Source organism: Cajanus cajan, chromosome 3 (genome assembly GCF_000230855.2).
Source record: "Cajanus cajan strain Asha chromosome 3, NIPB_CcT2T_4, whole genome shotgun sequence".
Classification (NCBI taxonomy): Eukaryota; Viridiplantae; Streptophyta; class Magnoliopsida; order Fabales; family Fabaceae; genus Cajanus; species Cajanus cajan.
The window spans coordinates 75,362,549-75,380,445 of record NC_138519.1 but is presented as its reverse complement, the minus strand read 5'-3'; the positions used below and the strand labels follow the sequence as shown (position 1 = coordinate 75,380,445).

The following is a 17,897-nucleotide window of genomic DNA, read 5'->3' as shown; positions in this document are numbered from 1 at the left end:
TAAGATAAGACCTTCTAAAATCCTTCTTTGATTTGAACTTATCCAGTTCAAAATCTTGACTAAAATGCTGCAATGTGATTCAAAAATTAAAAATTAAAATTCATAATATATCATAAATTCAAAGACAGAAACATGGTTCAGAAACTGAAAACAAAAATTCAGAACATAACATATACTAAAAAAGTTCAAAGAAATTATTGAGAAAGGAAATCATCTAGGTAACGCTGAAGGGAAACCCTAAACCACAAAAATTCAGGTTGTACCTCCTTAAGAACAAGTTGTTATTGTTGGGGTACATCGTCAATGACTTCAAGGGAAAACACCGTTTCGTTTCATCCTTGACTGTATAGTGTCAATTTGGTAGTAAGTGGTTCACTCCAGTTTGACTAACAATGAAATAAAACTTGTTATCATTGTCCTTAGTGATACATTGCATCGTCCTTAATGATACACTATATAGCCCAAATGTTTAGCAATTGAAGTTATCAATTCCCATTAACAATATTACCAAATCTAGTGTTTGAAATGCTTTGGACTTTTTTTTGCACGAAATTCTGGAACCAGAACGGCCCGTTCTGGTTACACTGTTGGTGTGTAAATGTTGCATCTGGAACGACCCGTTCCAGGTACAAAATTTACACACCAATAGTGTAACTAGAACGGGCCGTTTTGGTTCCAGGTGTATTCAAGTATTTTGGGATCCACCTACGTGACATCTACCTGACATCCACGTGGTTAACTCTGTTTAAATAATTTAGACGGAAGTCCCAAATTGCAATGATTTAAATTATTAGGGACCAAATTGAGACCTAAAATTAAAGTAGGATTAAATTAAAAAAAAAATATTATAAGAGACAAAAGAAGTATTTATGCTAGTTTTTACTACTGTTTGTATAAAGTAATTTTTTTCCCATGCAATGTGAAAATAGAGCCTGAACAGTCGCGCACGGTTCTCGGGGCGCGGTTGTATATCTCTAGAAAAACAAATCATTTTATTACCATGTCCATGACAACTAATATGGCATTGGCCTAACCGAAAAACCTCCGTATATAAATAAACCGTTGCACACATTGTTGATTGTCCTAAAACTACACTCGGCAAGTTCCACCACCATCACCTTGCTCTCTTTTTCACTTCGTAACTCTCGCACGCTCTTTTTCGCGCCTTTTCGAACCTTCCATCTTCGGCGATGGCCACCACCACGACCCTTAGCCCCGCCGATGCCGACAAGCTCTCCAACCTCAAATCCTCCGTTGCTGCATTGAGCCAAATCAGGTCCTGCTCCTCACTCTTTCTCTTTTCCAATTTCCGCATCACTTATTCGCATTCTCGCACATCAACTGTTCTCGCAAGCTCGAATTTGAATCCGAATCGGTGTTATTATTTGCAGTGAGAACGAGAAGAACGGATTCACCAACCTCGTCACTCGTTACCTCAGGTATGCGAATCGTTAATCACGAAGCTTAACGTTAACGTTCATCACGCCTGTTATATATATATATTATTCTGATTTGGTTGATCCTTTTGAACAGTGGCGAAGCACAGCATGTTGAGTGGAGTAAGATCCAGACGCCTACGGATGAAGTAGTGGTGCCTTATGACAGTTTGGCACCGACTCCTGATGGTGATCTTCGTGTTCTGTTTGTTTGATTGGGTTGATTTGATGATATAACAGTTCCATGTGTGTTCACTACGTGAACTGAAATTGATTAATTGCAGGTTCTTCGGAGGTGAAGAACCTATTGGATAAGCTTGTGGTGTTGAAGCTCAATGGAGGCTTGGGGACAACTATGGGTTGTACTGGCCCAAAGTATGCTGAATCTGATTATTAATTTATTTTTACTTATGACTCGGATGATTGGGATCTTTGTTTGTGTTTCTTGCATGATGCTTATTGGAAAGATCAAAGATTAACTTTCTAAATTTTAATTGTGAAGAATGCGGCACTATGTTTTATAGATTTCATTAAAAACTTTGCCATGCCTTGAGAATTTTCTTCAGCTAGACTATTTACTTTTAAAAGAAGAAATTGAAAAACTGATGTCCTTGTAAATTTGATATCACAAATAAGTTATTAGCCTTGTCATAAAAGTCATGGATAAATACGGTACATGGAGTTTTTTCGATTCAAATCAGTTTGCCTCCTTTATTCATGAGGTAAATCGCAAATTATTTCTCAACCTATTGAAAATACAGATTATGGCGAACAAAAAATAATCCAATGGCATGGATTTGGCGAAATTCATGGGGAAAATTGCAAATTATTTGTCAACATATTGAAAATATAAAACTATGGCGAACATAAAATTAATCCAATGTCATGAATTGGGTGGGGGGTTAGAATCATATATGGAATAAATATTTTAACTTACCTTTTTTGGATGTCTTCATTGGCTTGCATTAAGTCTTAATTTGTTTATATATAAAATGCAGATCTGTCATTGAAGTTCGTGATGGTTTGACATTTCTTGATTTAATTGTCATACAAATTGAGGTTGTTTTCCAGTCCTTGCTTGCATGGCTTTTATTCTGTCTTTGCACTTCATGTGAGCTTTCCACTGATAATTTAAATTGTTGTAGAATCTCAATTCCAAATATGGAAGCAATGTTCCGTTGCTTTTAATGAACTCGTTCAACACTCATGATGACACTCAGGCGGTACAAAAGCTTTACATTGGACCCCATTGCTATTTGCTAGGTAAAATTATGGGCTGAATTTGTCGGAATCTAACAATTTGATTGTTTGTAGATTGTTGAGAAATATAAAAACTCAAATATTGAGATTCATACGTTTAACCAGGTTTGTAACTCTGATTATTGCACTAATATATTGTAAATTTGCTGGACTTCGAGATTTAATTTCTTATTTGATATTTTGTTGCATGGACTCAAATTTATGCAGAGTCAATATCCTCGATTGGTTGTCGATGACTTTTTGCCATTCCCATCCAAGGGGCAGACAGGCAGGGACGGGTGGTATGAGTTCATTTGTATTTTGCCTCTGCTTTATTATAGCACGTAACTAGTATACCGGAACTATAGATGTTACTTATTTACTTTTTGAATTAGCAATTCAGCACTAGATAATTCAATAAACATATCTAAAGGAATTCATGTTAATCTTTTTGAAAATTATTTAGTGGATGACCAAGGACGGAGCCAAGGGGGACCTACGGGTGCCACGGCCCCCCCAACAATTTTAATTTTTTTTTATATACATATATATTACTATATGGCACCCCCTATTTTTAATATAAACTCATATGTATAATTAAATGAATAACCCAAATTTATTTTTTTATTCAACTTTTGGACTTCTGGTACGGCCTGCTATGTGGTATCACTTTGGAATTTTTTTTTTTAAAAAAAATGTAGCGCCTCATTTGATCATTCCAATTCTCGGCCCCCCAGTATTGAAATCCTGGCTCCGTCCCTGTGGATGACATTTACCATTTTCACATTTTGTAAAGCTCCTAATGTAGTTCTGAGTACTTGCATGCATAACCATGCCATTGTGGAAGTGCAATTTCTTCAATGTTGATTTCTTGCAATATATATTGATAAATCACTAGTCCAACTGTTGGATTTGTGCCTCACGTTTGCCCAGTACTCTGGTTATTATTAAAAAGTTTAATTTCTTTTTTGGTTCTTATGATTTCATAAACTTTATCTTTTAATCACTATAATTAATTAGTTTGTTACTATTTTAGTCCTTATACATATTATTTTTATCCTTTTAGTTCATGTAATCAAATAGATTTTCTCTTTTAGTCCCTGTAAATGCATAATTTTTCCTTTTTAGTCCCTATAAAAATAGACAATAGAGATTAAAAGAGAATAAAAATGGTATGTATAGGCACTGAAACGAGATGTTTTTAACTATAAGAACTAAAAGGTAAAGTTTATGAAACTATAAGGAATAAAATAGTAATTAAACCTTATTAAAAAATATGCCTTAACACACTACTATTTGGGATACAAACACATTCATTGTATAACAGTTCTCCAGAGTATAGATATTGTTGAAAGCTCAGGATTAATTTGTGGCAGCGGTTTCTGCCATGAATCAAACTTTCATTCAAATACTTAACCTACATTTACTTTCAAGTTTTATTCAAGTGGTTGAATAGATTTAAACTTAAGCATCCTTTAATAGATTTATATGTTCAATTAAGGTCAAATCCTCTTTATTTGTCTAACCTTTTTGATAAGTAACTTTCTAGGCACTTAAAACTCCCTTCATGGGAAATTACTAAGTGTAACAATGTTCTTCTTTCTCATATGCATATGATTCGTGTCCTGCACTTAAACCCCATGTGTCAGCAATTTTGGCAATAATCAATATCAATGTAATTGAATTTTCTTGCTTGGGGAACAATTTCTGTTTTCATACGTCACTTCGGTATTCCTTAAAATGTTGAGCCCTAGAAGAGACAGACATGTATGTCGTGTGAGGTTTGATTTATGATGGCACACAAACTAGTCACAATGTTTTATTTACAATTTTAGAGGTAATATCTTTCAACTGTGTTTGTGTGTATATAAGAAATTCATTAAGATTAAGAGAAGAATGCAGAGAAAAGGATAATCTTCCTTACAAATAAGAAAAAGAGAACGAGAAAACATCAATGAAGTGAAGCTGCCCAATTTCTTAAAATTTCTATTAGAGAAACACCTTTGTAAAGACCATGGGATATACACCAAGTAGAACGCCAATGCCTAATCTTGTCCCAAAGAAGCTGCTCGTGCAAAAAAAAAAAAAAAAACTAAAAAAATCTCCTTATATATGAGGGATAATGTTCCAATCAACCATGTACTCCAAAGAAAGGCATAGATTATACATTGCCACGAGAAATTGGCTTCTTTTCGTCTCCCAAAACAAGTAAGCTAGAAAGTGCACTATCATATTATGGTTATGCTGGAAAATACGCCTGCTTTGTTGTTTTCTTTTTAACTTGAAATGTGCTGTATATGCTCAGTAGCACTAGTCAGGCAAGCTGAAAGGCAACACCATAACCTTGATAAGTTGGGAGAACTATAACACAAAAGCTAGCCATTATTATTGGAAACCCAAGGCCTAATAAAACCCACACTAGAATCTCATACTGTCAATGTAGGACTTAAGTGTCATTCCTTGCAATTGAATCCTAACAAATCTTGAGCATGTATCTGCCAATAGTAATTGTTATCTTTGTTTGGCTTATGGTTGATTCCCTCATGCATAGGTACCCTCCTGGCCATGGAGATGTCTTCCCATCATTAGTGAACAGTGGAAAGCTTGATGCGCTATTATCACAGGTTGACACCAAAGCTTGATTTATTTATAGTCGGGCTTTGTCTTTGTTTTTTTGGGAGTCATCACCATTACTATTTTTTTTTCTTTTCTTTTTGTTCTCTTACAGGGTAAGGAGTATGTGTTTGTTGCCAATTCAGACAACCTAGGTGCTGTAGTTGACTTGAGTATCCTTATTTTAAGTTTTCATTACTTTTTTTCTCTGGTTATTTTGGTTGTATTGATGGTTATTTATGTGTGAAAGTTTATGTCTAGTGTCACCAGTATCCTTGACTAGTTAATTTAGAAATCTTAAATCATTTGATCCAGCACAAGAATGAATACTGTATGGAGGTAAAGAAAAATATTTGTTGTCAAGCAAATGCATTTTAGCTTTAGACTTGCATAAAATTGATGTTTTGGGTGCTTCATGCTTGTAATGCAGGTCACTCCCAAGACATTGGCTGATGTCAAAGGTGGCACTCTGATTTCTTACGAAGGAAGGGTTCAGGTATGTAACAGTTGCAATTTCATTTCTTCTCAACCAAAATTTTTCTGATTAATTCAGTACGCTGACTGTAGCAAACGTCTAAATGTCTCTTTTTAAACTATATTCAATGTGATAGTTTCCAAAAGAAGGTGAAAAAATGAATAGAGCTTCTTAGAATGTGAGTTATGTATCTAATTCAACTCTACAAAACTGACTTGTAAGGTGAAAGTTGTCTCCCTCCCAATACACACTATTGGACTTGGTATGACTTGTAAGGTGAAGGTTGCCTCCCTCCCAATACACATTATTGGACTTGGTACGTAGATAAATGATGGGTAGCTCTTTTTAATGATTTAGATTAGGTGAGACTTAGGTTTTTTCCAATACACCCCCTCATGCTCATCACTATCGGGCTTGATGCGTGTATAAATGGCAGGTGACCCTTTTAGAGTGAATCTAGTATAACTCTAATACTATCTTAGAATGAGTTATGGGTCTAACTCAACCCTACAAAATCAGCTTATAAGGTAAGGTTTGTCTCCCATTTATAAACTCCTTATTTGACATATCTCTAGTCGATGTGAAACTTGAATTTTTTCCAATTTGAGTTAGGGCTATACTCACTTTCTAAGATGGTATTAGAGCCTATATTCTAATGGTTATTGATTGTTGTTACCTATTGTGTGCCACCGACCACCAACAGGTGTCTAGTCTTACAAACTTCATGCTCAAGATATCTGGTCTTCAGCGTGAGGGGTGTGTATTAAAAATCTCACATCGTCTAGAAATAAGGTCATAATAGTGTATATAAGTGGGGAGAAATCCTTATCTTATAAATAAACCGGTTTTGTAGGATTAAATTAGGTTCATAACCCACTTTCTAAAAGAGCTTGATAATTGTCCTGCCCCCTCCCTTTTTGGTTTCTGACCCTTGAAAGAAAATATAAGTATGATAAGTTAGAATTTTAAGGTATTGTCGGCAAGTGACATTTAGCTTTGGTTGTTTAATGCAGCTCCTGGAAATTGCCCAAGTCCCAGATGAGCATGTAAGCTTCTATATCTGTCTTGTATGCTTTCATGGATCTTTCCCCTTTCCCAAGTGTACCCAAATGTGAGCAATTGTTTTAGTAAATTATGAAGTATCATGATTAACTATGTATGCATTTGACTTAGAAAAAAATGAGTTGCTTGACTTGAATATTATATTTGTGCTGCGATCAAGGACATTTCAGCTGAATTGATGCTATAGGTTGCTGAATACTTGTTTGACTGGAAAGCTCATGGCTATGGATAAACCTTTTTTTATAATAAAAAAATAGGAAAGATTAAAAAACCACGATTATTCACTCATTATCAACAAAAAATCACTCAATATTTCTTCTCTGGAAAATTGTTAAAGCTTGAAAATGATATATACCACAAGGAATTATGGAGCATTATTTATTTACTATGTATTATCAGCTGGTTACTCTGGTGATTGCTTCATTGTTGAGTAAGAGATAAGGAGATTTCTTTATTTCTACGAAATTGCATGATGTTGCTTTTCTCTCATGGCAGTTGATAACCATTGATGATGAACTATAATCATGAACAGTTAACATTCTTATATAAAAATTTATCCAACTTTGACATTCATGGTACAACTATAACATTTACAAGTTTGCTTGATGTTGATTGCTTCATCAGGAATTATGGTGTTTAGCATGATGTCAGAACGAGAACGTGCTTTTGCTATTTTCTATTTTTTTTTATATATTACAACTACCATAAAAGTAATAATGAGATTAAGGTTTACACATTACTGTAGTATTGTAAACAAAAAAGAAGCTATCCCCTCCTCCTTTCTTTTACATCTGAATTCACCTCCAAATTGATGCTCACTTCATAGTAACAGTAAGCAAGACTTTTTTTTTTTTAATCATAATGTGCTCATAATTTATGATGAAGTCGGGAACATGCTTGTATTTAATGATGTTGATAAACATAGCAGTTCTATTAGAATTTATAAATTATCATTCAATGACTGTCTTCATGCAGGTCAGTGAATTTAAGTCAATAGAGAAATTCAAAATTTTCAACACAAATAATTTGTAAGTTATGCCAGTTAGATCCATGACTGTTTTAGATTATATACACATTTGGGCTATTAACAATGTATAATATGCAGGTGGGTAAACTTAAAAGCAGTTAAAAGGCTTGTTGAAGCTGATGCTCTGAAGATGGAAATTATTCCCAATCCAAAGGTGCAAATTGGACATTTTGTATTGATAGGCAAATAGCCTATCTTTTTCTTTTGTTTTTCTTGGATGGGTGTTATATTGTGGTTAGTTGCTGGACTCTGATGATCAGTTAGAATATTGCTGACAAAATTTTTGAATTTTAGGAAGTTGATGGTGTAAAAGTTCTTCAACTGGAAACTGCAGCTGGTGCAGCAATAAGGGTACTGAATGTTTTTTAATATGTTAATTAAATGTTGTTAATGCTGAAACTTCAGTTCTAGTGCTCTTAATGTAAATATCTTCGACAGTTCTTTGACAAAGCTATTGGAATTAATGTGCCTCGATCCCGCTTCCTTCCAGTGAAGGCAACTTCAGACTTGCTTCTTGTCCAGGTTATAAGCTTTTCTGATTCAAGCCATGCGAACTTGCTTGAAAGTTGATATTTGTCTTTTGTTTAACACAATCAGTTGTTTGTTTGCAGTCGGACCTTTACACTTTGCAAGATGGATTTGTTATTAGGAACCAAGCTAGGGCAAATCCTGAAAATCCTTCCATTGAATTGGGGCCAGAATTTAAGAAGGTTAAGATAAATATTATTAATAACTTCGTGTTAGGTATTCAATATGAGATTGACTTTCCGCGTCTCCTTCACAGGTTAGCAACTTCTTGAGCCGGTTCAAGTCAATCCCTAGTATTGTTGAGCTTGACAGTCTAAAAGTGGCAGGGGATGTATGGTTTGGGCTTGGTGTAACTGTTAAGGTTTGGGATATAATCCCTTACTTGTATCTAATTTTTGTTTCATTATTGTTTTGTTTTATTCTTACAAGCAGGAGACAGGATAATTGCATACTATTACTGCTGCGAAGGAAGCCATGCAATTATTTATTGATTTCCAAACTAATCCTGTTCATTTTATAACTAGGCTCCCTGTTTTTTGTTCTCGCTGTTAGTAATTTATTTTGTATTCATGTTTTTTATTAGTCAATAATTTATAAAAGTCTTATTATTTGGGTTCTTGACATCTGTTATCTTTCTGGTGCCTTAACAGGGTAAAGCAAGTATCCTTGCAAAACCTGATGAGAAGCTTGAAATACCTGACTATGCTGTGATTGAAAACCAGGTATTTTTACTTTATATATGGATCTTATTTGTCAGCAGCATGATCTGCTAGAGCTTGTCATTAGGCCTAAAATTTGAATTGTCATTCGCAGGAAATTACTGGCCCTGAGGAAATGCGAGGAAGGTGATGAATTGTGGAATTCATCTGATTGTGTACAATCTTTACAGTCTTCTACTATAATTTGAGTATTGCATCTAGTTTTATAGGGTAAAAAATAAGAAGGCGGTTTTTTCTGAGGATGTCTGAACATTTTGTACATGGACTCAATAAGGATTATATTTTCTTTCCATATCGTATCAATCAACTATAAAGTGTTTACTCCTTTATTTTTATAAAGCAATTTGTGTTCCTCTATTTTTTTGGGTTGTTATCATTAGGTTTCAATTGAGTAAGTTAATTCGTTTTTCTACCGATAACAGTTTATTTATATTTGGGGTTGTGGGGCTACAAATGGAGTTAGTGGCTAGTGCAGTTTCACGAAACAAGAAGCATGTTCTAAACAGATGACTGAGTAAGTAAAGGGTAGCCATTAGCCATGCAGAAGTACAGGTGCTCAAAAATGATAATATTAGGCTACGATTTTTATTTCAAGCATAGTTTACTTTTTAAAATGTTGAGACTCAGCTATCAAAGTTCTGAATTCTCTTATTGGCTTAAAGGTGGCGGGGGGGGGGGTGATTTTTCTACGTAGAATTATTTTAGTAGATAATCATCTCTATTTTTTTAATAATTCTCAAAAATGTGTTGAATTGATGTTTAACTTTACTTCAAATGTTAACATATAATAAATGGGTTAAAATGCTTTTTCATTCTCACATTAATATAAAAGTTGGTTGTTGGTCTCTTATTTTTAAAATATTAACTTTTAGGTATTTCTTTCTTAAAGTTTGTCAAAACTCATCCTTGTTATTAACTTTAATCTAATACACATAAAAATTCGTGAAATAATTTATAAACACAATTGTCTACTTATGAGAAGTGTCATTAACTATTACATTAGAATGATATTTATTCACTAGTCAAGATTATCCATTTTGTTTGTAAATCCTAATCATATGTATCAACATAATTCATTGGAATTTTCGCATTAGGTCTTTAAAACTTTTAAGGTTTTGATTAAATTTATCATGGTCTCTATCATTAATTGTATTTATTCCACCATATTTAATAATTCAAATGTAAAATGATGAATATCTCGTATACATGCACAAATAAATTTCATTAGACTTTTCATAACTTACATGTGAGTTCATTATCACTCCTCATAAACTAAGTTACTCAATATTATAATATCACTTACAATTTTTGCAATCTCACATATTAGATCACTTATATTAATAATATTTAGACTCAACATAATTTCATTCAATATAATTTCATAATCAAATTTTAATTCATATTCATATGAAACAATCATTGATTATAATCAAACACAAATCAAAACATCCACATGCCAACATAAACACAATAGTAGAATATTTAAAGTAACTATACATATTTAATGAACACACGCTTGGCATAACATAATTCATAACTAATGTATTGCATGTATCAAATATAATATTTAGAATTTATTATGCAAATAATAGAATTTCTAAAAGATTGTATACAAGTTTAAGTTATGTTAACCATCCATTTAAATATTTTTTTTTTCCAAACTAATGATGTTTTGAAGGTTAAATACAAGTGTACTAGATAGGTCATTTGGCCATACCATTCGGCACCTAAGACCATACGAAATGCGTGATATCCGGAGACCACTCGGCACCCCCGGTCACTGAAAACAAACATACCAAGAGAGGGCATTTGGGTATGTCCTTGACAATCGATTTTGATGCCATTTGACTATTCGGCCAATCGGCACCATAGAGCTTGACACCTTCAGCAACCGAGGACCGATTGGCACCCTCGACAACTAAAGACCATTCCGTATCCTTGGCCAATAAGAGGACAACCCTTCTAATGGTTATTAATTATCTTTAATCAATGATTAAGAGCTAATCATGGACATAAAGTCAATTACTAGTATATTACCTAATTTCATAATCCTAGTATAGGGCTCATCGAGATTTTGACCCATCAATGTCAATATAAATCATTCACATCTCGAGGTAAAGTCATTATTCATTAATTATTATTGATAATCGTACTTGTTCTGATTTGGACGTTAAAGTGTCTTTTACAGATATCTCCCCGTCAGAATATCTACTCGGAGTTCTTATTTGGCCTTTGTACTATGAAAATATTACTAGTGTACCCTTAGACAGTTACAACAAATTTTCATCCTATGCTTTTATTTATTTATATTTTTAACTTTTTTTTTTACAAAATTATGTGTATCTTCTAAAGAATTAATACGACCATAATAACTTTTATAAATAACGAAAATTTATCCTTTAAATATTTAATCCACTTAGGTACTTAGAATTCAAAATATAATTAAATCAGACAAATATACATCGATTAATCCATTTATAATGTATTTTATTTTGAAATTGAAATAGCAATGACAATAAAAAAAAAAAAAAAAACAAAACAAAACACCCGCCAAAGTTGCGAACCCGACTACAGTGGAAAGCAAATATAATAAAAACCTTGTACAATGTTTAGCAGCTGTTTTTCTCTCTCACATTCATTACAAAACACAACACAACCCTCTATCTACATATCGAAACGACAGCGTTTTTCTCCGAAGGTTCGAGAATCGTAGTGATAAAGAGACGTGACGAAAGCAACAAGTGAACGTCAGTCACCCCCACTGTACATGTTCCCGCTTTTCCTTTTCCCACATTTTCATATCAAAACCCTAATCCCCCTATTTCCCATTTTCAGCCTCAAAAACCCTCACTCCAACTTCGCTACGTTTTTCCACGATCCGCAGGTTCTTTTTGCTACTTCTCCTTCCTCTTTTTTCGCGTTTAATCCATACTCATAGCTATGACGTTCCGCGAATTAGACTCTATTATTACAATAATGTTGAATGAATCTCGTTATATATTGGACTTGTCAAGTATGTTATATTTTTGCCCTTTTTTTTTGGAGGGTGGTATTGTATGTATTTTTGGGTAGTGGAAAGGCTTCTGATTTGTGTGACATAAGCTTTAGCGATCATAAGTGGAGTGGAAAGGTTTTGTCGGGTTTGCGAGCAAATGTTTAGAGGCTATTGGGCGAAGAACGGTTGAACTTCCGCTTGTTGTTTATGTTATTTAGAAAGATTGATTAGAAAGTACCTGTATGTACTGTGCGGTGTGGACTTTGAAGTAGTACGTGTACGATAGTTTGTTTGGCTTGATTTCTGCGAGATTTATGTTTTCATCTCTTAGTATTGAGTTATGTATTGGCAATCTTAAAGCCTAATTGGTTGCCTGATTATCTAGTAGCCTTGGATGAGCTTGGTTGTAATATGTTAGTTTAACTTGAGAAAGTATTTCGTTTTCTTAAAAAGGTTTTATGCAGAAATTAGCGGGTTAGAGTGTGGGATATGAAGAGGAAATATGAGCGTTGGTAGTATATATTTGAAATGGAAGGATTCATAATGGGTAATATAGTTTGATTGTTACATTGGTGGTTGGAATGGTGTGAAATAGTTAGGAAGGCAGAATCTTTTATTGGTAAGCAGTGATTCATGAAAACGTCTCCAGAACTAATTGAATATCATTTGTGAAGTGCAGCAATTCTAACAAAGAAGCATGGAGTTGCGTATAGAAGAAACACCAGCTCTCTAATCATTCAAGATTTCTAGTAACTGTTGTCTCCAATCTCTAGATGTTGTGAAAGTGCATTCTTCTTTTGCTCACACAGAACTGACGTTGTCTGAATACTGTTTGTTGTAAGGTACTGCTACTGTATGCATTATGGGTGCATACATATCTCATTTCCTACCTCTATCAACTTACAAATTATTTTAGGAGCTTTTTTTGGGTGCCTCTTTGATGGTTTTGCCCCCCTTTGTCTGGAGACAAATAAAATATGAATCCACTTCTCATCTTTTGGGTGCTCTAATATTTACGTAATGGAAACTTCACTAGTTTAATTTTGAGGCTCAATCAAATGTGAAGTGAGGAATATGATTTGACTAAATAACCCGATTATTTATTCAATTATATAAAGATTAGTTGATTGGTGAGCCAAATTTGAAAATGTAATAAATTTTAATCCATGGTGTACTGGAATACCTTGTAGCGACTAAACATGAAGCAGGGCTCTTTGTTCCTTTACATGCTCATGGTTTCACTGACCCTTAGAGAGTATAAATGGAGTTTGCATCCATAAATGTTTTTCAGTTTCTTATTTGTGTTTCTATTTCCCTATTATTCCAGAGAGATAGTGGAGCATGGCAGACCATCGGAATGGAAGTGCCCAAGCAGCCAATGGAAAGGCTAGTGCAGTAGGAACTGCCTATTCCATTGATCTCAATGCATTTCAAACCCGATTGAAAACTTTTTATAAGCATTGGGATGAACAGAAAACAGATCTTTGGGGCTCTTCTGATGCAATTGCTGTTGCATGTCCTCCACCTTCAGAAGATCTGCGATACTTGAAATCTACAGCTCTGAATTTATGGCTTCTTGGGTTTGAGTTTCCTGAGACAATTATGGTCTTCACAAAGAAGCAGATCCATATTTTAGGCAGTCAGAAGAAGGCTTCTATTCTTGAATCTGTCAAAAAACCTGCCAGAGAGGCGGTTGATGTAGAGATTGTTTTGCATGTGAAGTATAAAAATGATGATGGAACTGCTCTAATGGATGCTATATTCCGTGCCATCCGTGCTCAGTCAAAGTCTGATGGTCATGATACTCCTACTGTTGGATACATATCAAGAGAAGCTCCTGAAGGGAAACTGCTTGAAACATGGGCTGAAAAGTTAAAAAATACAAAATTTCAGTTGAGTGATGTGGCCAATGGGTTTTCTTCATTGTTTGCTGCAAAGAGTAATGAGGAGCTCACATCAATTAAGAGAGCAGCGTACTTGACAACAAGTGTGATGAAAAACTTTGTTGTTCCAAAGCTTGAGAATGTAATTGATGAAGAGAAGAAAGTTTCTCATTCTACGTTGATGGAAGACACCGAGAAAGTTATCCTGGAACCTTCTAAAGTCAACTGTAAACTTAAGGCAGAGAATGTAGATATTTGTTACCCACCAATTTTTCAGAGTGGTGGAGAGTTTGATCTCAGACCTAGTGCTGTCAGCAATGATGAGTTACTGCATTATGACTCTGCCAGTGTGATCTTATGTGCTGTTGGGGCCCGCTATAAGAGTTACTGCTCAAACATAGCTAGGACCTTCTTGATTGATGCAGACCCTCTTCAAAGTAGGGCCTATGGGGTTCTTCTGAAAGCCCATGAAGCTGTCATTGGATCATTGAAGCCTGGAAACAGGTTGAGTGCTGCATACCAAGCTGCTGTTTCTGTAATTGAAAATGATGCTCCAGACTTGATTTCGTACTTGACAAAGTCTGCTGGAACAGGCCTTGGTATTGAGTTTCGAGAGTCAGGTTTGAATATTAATGCTAAAAATGAGCAGGTAGTAAAAGAAGGCATGGTCTTTAATGTGTCACTTGGATTTCAGAACCTTCAAAGTGAGAGCATCAAGTCTAAGAGCAAGCAGTTCTCTTTGTTGCTTGCTGATACAGTTATCATCAACAAAGATAAAACTGAAGTTGTGACCTCTATGAGCTCAAAGGCGCTAAAAGACATTGCATATTCTTTCAACGAGGATGAGGAAGAGGAAAATCTCAGTGCTAAAGCTGATTCTAATGGTGCTGAGCCCTTGATGTCTAAGACAACACTAAGGTCAGACAATCATGAGGTTTCAAAGGAGGAACTTCGAAGGCAGCATCAGGCAGAGCTTGCTCGTCAGAAAAATGAAGAAACTGCAAGGCGACTTGCTGGTGTTGGAAATGAGACAGGGGACAACCGGTCCTCTGTGAGGACATCCGCAGAGCTGGTGGCCTACAAGAACATAAATGACCTTCCTCCTCCCAGAGAAATGATGATTCAAGTTGATCAGAAGCACGAAGCAGTTCTCTTGCCTATAAATGGGAGCATGGTACCTTTCCATGTCGCTTTCATTCGAACTGTTTCCAGTCAGCAGGACACCAATCGCAATTGCTATATCAGAATTATTTTTAATGTTCCTGGAACCCCTTTCAGTCCGCACGATGCAAACTCAATGAAGTTCCCTGGATCTATATATTTGAAGGAGGCTTCATTCCGCTCCAAGGATTCAAGGCACATAAGTGAGGTTGTGCAGTCCATTAAAACACTCAGGCGACAAGTTGTAGCAAGGGAGTCTGAGAGAGCTGAGAGGGCAACTTTGGTTACTCAGGAGAAACTGCAACTTGCTAATAATAGATTTAAGCCGATAAGATTGTCTGACCTTTGGATCCGTCCTGCTTTTGGTGGGCGTGGAAGGAAGATACCTGGTACACTTGAGGCTCATGTGAATGGGTTTCGATATTCTACTACCAGGCAAGATGAGCGGGTAGACATAATGTTTGGCAACATTAAGCATGCATTTTTTCAGCCAGCAGAGAATGAAATGATTACCCTACTGCACTTCCATCTGCACAACCATATTATGGTTGGAAATAAGAAGACCAAGGATGTTCAATTTTATGTTGAGGTTATGGACATGGTCCAGAATGTTGGGGGTGGTAAGAGGTCAGCCTATGACCCTGACGAGCTTGAAGAAGAACAACGAGAGCGGGACCGGAAGAACAAAATTAATGTAGAATTCCAAACCTTTGTGAATCGGGTGAATGATCTCTGGGGGCAGCCACAATTCAATGGCCTTGACTTGGAGTTTGATCAACCTCTTAGAGAGCTTGGCTTCCCTGGGGTACCTCATAAATCTTCTGTATTTATTGTTCCTACTTCAGCCTGCCTTGTTGAACTGATAGAGACACCTTTCCTTGTGGTCACACTCAGTGAGATTGAGATTGTGAATCTTGAGAGAGTTGGGCTTGGGCAGAAGAACTTTGATATGACAGTAGTGTTTAAAGACTTCAAGCGGGATGTCCTCAGGATTGATTCTATCCCTTCTACATCACTGGATGGCATCAAGGAATGGCTTGACACAACCGACATAAAGTATTATGAGAGCAGGCTGAATCTGAACTGGCGTCAGATCCTGAAGACAATCACAGATGACCCTCAGAGCTTTATTGAAGGTGGTGGTTGGGAGTTTCTGAATTTGGAAGCTACCGATTCAGAATCTGAGAACTCGGAGGAGTCAGACAAAGGTTATGAACCATCTGATGTGGAACCTGAATCTGATTCAGAGGATGATGCTTCTGATAGTGAATCACTTGTTGAGTCTGAGGATGATGATGAGGAGGATTCTGAGGAAGATTCAGAGGAAGAGAAGGGAAAGACATGGGAAGAATTGGAGAGGGAAGCAAGCAATGCAGATAGGGAGAAAGGGAATGAGTCTGACAGCGAAGAAGATAGAAAAAGAAGAAAGGCCAAAAGCTTTGGTAAGTCACGAGGAGCCAATCTAAGTAGTAGCATTACAAAGCGGCCCAAGTTAAGATAGATTTTAGCTTTTGTTCTTACTTGCTTTATGGTTTAGTTCAGTTGCTCTATCTATGTTGTTGCTGCAATAGCCGTATCAACTTTTGTTTGTAGGAGTTGTCCTATCATTGTAACTTTAGCGTTTTTTCTTTCCATAATATAGTTCACCCTCTTGATAGCAATCCTTGAATGTAATGTATGTCCTTAAAATGTTTAAGTGCGCTTATCAATTAATGACTGCTTTTATTGTTTATATTTTTTCCCCCTCCTGTTGGCTGTTTACTTTGGAAGAAAGCAGTGAAAGGATGAAGGGTGAAAATTTCAAGTTAAATTTCATTGCTGGGTTATATATATATTTTTAATGTTTTCAATGTGATTATTATTTTTCTATTTTTATTTTTGTTTTTTTCGCTAGTTTTTAGTGGTTGACCATATTTATTCTTTCAGAACATATGTTTTGGTTTATGAGAAAACTCCAAAATTATGTGGGTCCTATTCCATATTTAATGAGTCTCTATCAGAATTTTGTTGTGTTCAATATATTTTTACTGATAAAAGATTGTGTTAAAAAGTGTTTCCAGCACTAACTCTTTGGGTCATTTGCAAGTTACATTGTATATTTTTTTTATTTTTCTGGTGTGATAAAGAAAAAGACGAAGACTAGAATTCACGTGGAAAGCCACGCTGGATTGGTTACCTAAAATATCTAGACTAATAAAGTTAAGGGCAAAATGGGAAACTGAAAAGGCAAGGACAGATTAAAACTATGTTTAGCCAGGTTAGATCAATTCATGGTTAATTTTAATCTTAATTTGAAGACTTTTTAGAACTGGATGTCATCAAATCAAGATGACCCATGTCTTCTATGAATGAAAATATTCGATTTTGGGGGCTTGCTGCTGTTAATTGCCTTTGGTAGTTTAAAGGGTTTTCTGTAACCTTTTGCATTATGGTTCTATTTTCTTTTTGCAGAAGACATACACAGTACGTAGTTGATGTCTTTTCTGTTTCTCTTTTTCTTCTTAGTATACATACCCTTTTGGTATTTTGCACTCTTCAATTTTGAGTCTTTCAGTGATTATTACCGCATTATCAGTAATGCTAGGTATACACACGGTTGAGGGGATCCTTAGCTGGTCTTAATTTTTTCAAATGTAGTTCACACTTCACTAACCCACTTGTAAGTTTTGTTATTAACAGGGATCTACATTGATATTAGTCACATGTATAAACTGCCCAAAATAAGGATATATTATCTAGTAATATAGGTTCCCTAGTGA

At 35.4% G+C, this 17,897-nt stretch overlaps 2 protein-coding genes across 4 annotated transcripts; both read left to right on the top strand.

Moving 5' to 3' along the window:
- Nucleotides 1-997: 997 nt before the first annotated feature.
- Nucleotides 998-9,391, top strand: LOC109803916 (UTP--glucose-1-phosphate uridylyltransferase). The gene is made up of 21 exons (XM_020365598.3): nucleotides 998-1,276; nucleotides 1,392-1,439; nucleotides 1,534-1,625; nucleotides 1,721-1,811; nucleotides 2,435-2,495; nucleotides 2,582-2,659; nucleotides 2,751-2,801; nucleotides 2,904-2,977; nucleotides 5,227-5,299; nucleotides 5,404-5,461; nucleotides 5,581-5,627; nucleotides 5,719-5,784; nucleotides 6,777-6,809; nucleotides 7,801-7,853; nucleotides 7,931-8,006; nucleotides 8,147-8,203; nucleotides 8,291-8,374; nucleotides 8,464-8,562; nucleotides 8,637-8,741; nucleotides 9,031-9,102; nucleotides 9,194-9,391. The coding sequence occupies exons 1-21, from the start codon at nucleotides 1,191-1,193 to the stop codon at nucleotides 9,227-9,229; spliced, it is 1,440 nt and encodes a 479-aa protein (XP_020221187.1). The 5' UTR covers nucleotides 998-1,190; the 3' UTR covers nucleotides 9,230-9,391.
- Nucleotides 9,392-11,747: 2,356 nt separating this feature from the next.
- LOC109803902 (FACT complex subunit SPT16) lies at nucleotides 11,748-16,870 on the top strand. 3 transcript variants are annotated; one of them, XM_083071330.1, is made up of 4 exons: nucleotides 11,748-11,846; nucleotides 11,935-11,983; nucleotides 12,774-12,936; nucleotides 13,422-16,870. In XM_083071330.1, exon 4 carries the CDS (start codon nucleotides 13,436-13,438, stop codon nucleotides 16,637-16,639), a length of 3,204 nt encoding a protein of 1,067 aa, XP_082927456.1. In that variant the 5' UTR covers nucleotides 11,748-11,846; nucleotides 11,935-11,983; nucleotides 12,774-12,936; nucleotides 13,422-13,435; the 3' UTR covers nucleotides 16,640-16,870. The 3 variants fall into 3 exon arrangements, with proteins under 3 accessions (XP_082927456.1, XP_020221167.2, XP_020221174.2); XM_020365578.3 differs by having other exon boundaries at nucleotides 11,750-11,862; XM_020365585.3 differs by lacking the exon at nucleotides 11,748-11,846 and having other exon boundaries at nucleotides 11,853-11,983; nucleotides 12,769-12,936.
- Nucleotides 16,871-17,897: the final 1,027 nt, after the last annotated feature.

Excerpts from the sequence above, each read along its gene's own strand:
- LOC109803916 (XM_020365598.3), top strand. The coding sequence starts at position 1,191 with ATGGCCACCACCACGACCCTTAGCCCCGCCGATGCCGACAAGCTCTCC. Across the intron at positions 8,007-8,146 it reads AAATTATTCCCAATCCAAAG|GAAGTTGATGGTGTAAAAGT; the intron begins GTGCAAATTGGA and ends TTTGAATTTTAG. Across the intron at positions 8,563-8,636 it reads TGGGGCCAGAATTTAAGAAG|GTTAGCAACTTCTTGAGCCG; the intron begins GTTAAGATAAAT and ends TCTCCTTCACAG.
- LOC109803902 (XM_083071330.1), top strand. The coding sequence starts at position 13,436 with ATGGCAGACCATCGGAATGGAAGTGCCCAAGCAGCCAATGGAAAGGCT.